Source organism: Corapipo altera, unplaced genomic scaffold (genome assembly GCF_003945725.1).
Source record: "Corapipo altera isolate COAL_440 unplaced genomic scaffold, ASM394572v1 60321, whole genome shotgun sequence".
NCBI classification, from domain to species: domain Eukaryota; kingdom Metazoa; phylum Chordata; class Aves; order Passeriformes; family Pipridae; genus Corapipo; species Corapipo altera.
Window position 1 is genome coordinate 1 of NW_020887326.1, and position 4,329 is coordinate 4,329.

The 4,329-nt window shown below is 64.8% G+C and overlaps 1 protein-coding gene across 1 annotated transcript; it reads left to right on the top strand.

Annotated features, from left to right (window-relative positions):
* Positions 1-3,506: 3,506 nt before the first annotated feature.
* LOC113941573 (40S ribosomal protein S26-like) lies at positions 3,507-4,307 on the top strand (the record flags this gene model as incomplete). Its single annotated transcript, XM_027632729.1, has 2 exons — positions 3,507-3,635; positions 3,990-4,307. Coding segments are annotated over exons 1-2 (321 nt in total), but the record flags the coding sequence as incomplete, so codon positions are not given.
* Between the last annotated feature and the right edge of the window lie 22 nt (positions 4,308-4,329).

A 4,329-nucleotide genomic window follows, 5' to 3' on the forward strand; every position in this document is an offset into this window, starting at 1 on the left:
GCTCTCTGATGAGGGGGTTATCCCAACCCCAAACCCGCCCGTTCCAACGCCGCTCTCCTCCCGCAGGGGAGAAGCAGATGCGCTTCGCCCTCTCCGAGCTCCCCTTCGACGTGAACTCCAGCTTCGAGAAGGACGTGGAGGTGGTCTCGGCCCACCACCCCCTCGACGCCTCCTACGGCGGCCCCCTGTCCCTGCTGGGGGGGGAGCACCTGCGCTCGCTCCGCCTGCCCCCCACAAACTGCATCTCCGAGGTCACCCCCGTCATCAGCTCCGTCTACACCCAGATCCAGGCGCTGCCGGCGCGGCTGGAGCTGCCGGGGGGCCGGGAGGCCGCCGAGGGCCACGAGGAGGTGCCCGACGGGGTGTCGGTGGTGTTCCGGGCCCGGGAGCCCAGCGGGTCTCCCTCCAACGGCTGCCAGGACTCCACGGACACGGAGAGCATCCACGAGGAGCGGAGCTCGCAGCTGGCGCCCGGGAGCAGCCGGCACAGCCCAGCCTACGCCAAAGAGGAGCCCAAGGGGCCGGAGGGACCCCCGGGCGCCCGGTGCACCCCCAGCTCCGCCAAAGAATCCCTGCGGGTGCTCAACGAGGACGGGGAGCAGCTCCGGGCCTTCAAGTGCGAGCACTGCCGGATCCTCTTCCTGGACCACGTCATGTTCACCATCCACATGGGCTGCCACGGCTTCAGAGACCCTTTCGAGTGCAACATCTGTGGCTACCACAGCCAGGACCGGTACGAGTTCTCCTCCCACATCGTGCGGGGCGAGCACAAAATCGGCTGAACCCCCTCCGGGCCCCCCCAGCCCAGCCCAGCCCAGCCCACCCCCCTCCTCAGTTCTCCCCCTGTCTCTAGCGCAGCCCCTCCATCCCTAGGGCATGGAACTGTTGGTTTTTCTTTTATACTCCTTTGCACTGACTTTGGCTACAAAAAAGTATTTAAAAAAAAAAATTTTTCAATAATTAAAAAAAAAACCACAAAAACAAACCACGAACCAACCGGCCCCGCCGAGGGGGAGCCCTTAATCTGCCTTTTTATAAACGGAGTTATTTAAATATTGAATATTAACGGACTTTTTTGTGCTTTCCCCCCACCTCCCGAGCCTCCTTCCGTTATTTATTAAGCTTTTGAGTTTCCCTTTTTATAACTCTCTCGGGTTTTTTACCCAAAGAAAGTCTCATCTGAACTTTTGAGACTGTTCCCCCCCGTCCTGCCCCGTCGGCTCCTCTCCGAGCCCATTCCTTGGTGCGAGCCCGGCATTGCCCGTCCCCATTCCCGGGCAAAGTAAACCTCAAATTAGGTGCTAAACCCCCACGGGACCCCCCCCCCCCCCCCCCTTGCCCCCCCCCAGCCCTGAGGGAGCTACTGCATTCCGAGCTTTGTCTGGGAAACCCCCGGAGTGGGATGTGGGGACCCCCAGGCGCCTTCCCAGCTCCCCCCTCGTGGGGTTCAGAGCCCCCCGACCCCAGGTGGGGGTGATGGGGTCCATGTCCGCCCCAAAAATGAAGGATGGATCCATCCTGTTCCTGGGATCTCCTCCTCCTGCTCTTCCTCGGCACAGGCCGGAATCTGCTGCAGGGCAGGACCCCCCCCGGGGGACCCCAGAGCCAGTGGGACCCCCCCAGGGGACCCCAGGTCCGGCCCCCCTCGCTCCCCCCAGCATTCCCGGGGCTCAGTGGGGTCTCCGTGCTCTCCTGGTGCTCCCGTTCCCACACGGAGCAGCCGGAAGCCGGAGCTTCCCAGGACCCCCCAGTTTGGGTCCGATGCCCCCAACACACCCCCTTTTCCCCTGGGACGATCCCGGGGGCAGTTTGCCGGGATCCAGGCGGATTCCAGGGGCGGGTTCCATTCCCAGTCAGGCACTCCCAGTCCCATGGCTGGGGGGTCTGGAGCAGGGGCCCCTCTGGGATGGGGTCCCACTGGGAGCAGGGCCAGGGCAGCAGCGAGAACCAAAAATCCCGGGCTGAGCTCCCGCCCCTCGGAGCTGGGGGACCCCCAACCGCAGCCCCCCTGCCCAGGGGACCCCCGGCTGCAGCCCCCCCCCCCCCGGGCTCTGACCCCCCCCCCCCCCCCCCCCCCCCCCCCCCCGCGGGGGTCCCGCTCCCCCCGGCCCAGGATGCATAAAAGGCCCCTCGGGGCCGCCCCCGAGGGCGAAACCAAAGCTGTTCCTTTGTACGGACACACACACACCTCAGCAGCGCCGCTGCCCTCCCGCCTCTCTCGGGGACATTATCCCGTTTTTGGGGATTTTGTCCCTTGTTTCCCCCTCCTTTTTGCTCTCCTGACGGCCTCTGGTGGCTGGGGGAGGTTGGGGGCGGCTGAAGGAGGGGGGTCCCCCCGTTCCCAGCCGCCCATAACGGGGTGCCCACGGCACCCCCCCCCCCCCCCCCCCCCCAAACCAACCCAAAAAAGGGGTTTTTTAATCCAAATCGAAGCTCTGCCGTTTCCAGCCCCTCTTGGGTTGGTTGGTTGTTTTTTTTTCCCCCCCCTTTTCCGTTTTCTTTTTTTTTCCCCTGTCGGAGTCTGAAACAAAACTGTAGGAATTTTGTAAAACCTCCAGGTCGCTTTATCCCTGTAAATATCTATTTTTTAATCCGATGGATGAAGAACAAACGAGGATGTGCAATACCCCGCCTCCCCCAGGAGTTTTTTGGTTGTCTCTCGTTAATGGATTCGCTGTTGTCTTTGCTTTGCCCTTTTTTGTGAGGTTTTGACTCGCTTTTGGACACCCCCTGTCCCCCCCCACCCCCGACCCCCCCCAGGAGCTTTTGTATCTGTAAAATATTGTAATTAATGATTTGTGTAACGAGATCTACTGTAAGTTTTGTACTGTACTGGCTGAGGGTCTGTTATAAATAAACCGGAGTAATTTAATGCGCCCCCCCGGTTCCCTGATGTGGGGGGGTCGGTGGGGACCCCACAGGGGTTTGGGTGCTCAAAGGACACTGGGGACCCCCAGAATGGTGGGGGGGGGATGACACTGGGGACATCCAGGGCTGTGGGGGGCACATCACTGAGGACCCCCCAGGGATGCAGGGGGAGGACACTGGGGGTCTGCTGGAGGAGTTTGGGGTGGTGACAGGACAGAGGGGACCCCCAGAGATGGGGGGAGGACACTGGGGGTCTCCTCTGGGGGTTTGTGATGGTGACAGGACAGTGGGGGCCCTGGGGGGGACACATGGGATACTGGGGACCCCCCAGAGATGAGGTGAGGATACTGGGGGGCCCAGCATAGGGGTGGGGCAGGCGGGGGCGCCCCCAAGAAGGGGGGGGCCCCCCCCACCCCCCCCCCCCCCCCCGGACTCCATTTCCCGGCAGCCCCCGCGGCGGGCAGGGCTGATGACGTCACCCAGCGCGCGAATTCACCTTACACCTCGCGTGCAGCGGATCCCTCCGCCGCCCCGAGCGAGGAGAAATAGTCCCCGTCCCCGTTCTCCCTCTCCCTCTCCACCGCCCTCCCCATCCCGGCGCCGCCTCCGCCCGTCCCGGTGCCTCGGGTGCAGCCCCTGCGAGGCGGCCTGGGGGGAGCCACGGCGGGTCGGGGCGGCGGCGGAGGCGCTTCCGGGCGGAGGGAGCGCTTATAAGGGCGGCTGTGCGGCGGCCGCGCCTCTTCCGGCGCCCCCTCAGAGCCGCCATGGTGAGCGCGGCGTGGCCGGGGCGCCTCGAGGCGCTTTGGGGGACCCCGGGGGCGGCGCGGGGCACGCGTGGGGCAGGGGGGACTGAGAGAAGCCTTTCGGGGGCTTCGGGAGCGCGGGAGGGGCGTGGGAGGCACAGGGTGGTGGTGGGGAGCGCAGGGAAGCCCGTATTGGGCAGGGGGTGCTGGGGGGTGGATGGGGCAGGAGATGGGGGGGAGGAAGGAAACCCCGGGGCCTGTGAGGGGCTGTGGGGGGTTACTGGGAATGGTGGAGGGTGTTACGGGGTTGGGGGCCTGGGGTGGGTTCTGGGGCTCAAGGCGGTCCCGGGGCTCACCCTCGGCCCTTCCCTCGGGCAGACGAAGAAGAGGAGGAACAACGGGCGGGCGAAGAAGGGCCGCGGGCATGTGCAGCCCATCCGCTGCACCAACTGCGCCCGCTGCGTCCCCAAGGACAAGGCCATCAAGAAGTTCGTCATCAGGAACATCGTGGAGGCCGCGGCCGTCAGGGACATCTCGGAGGCCAGTGTGTTCGACTGTGAGTTGGGGGGGGCCTCTGCCCCGCCTAAGAGCAGCCCACCCTGCTGCCTCTGCCGCCCCAAAACCAGCCCATCACCCCCAAAACAGCCCACCCTGCTACCTCTGCCACCCCAAAACCAGCCCATCACCCCCAAAACAGCCCACCCTACTACCTCTGCCA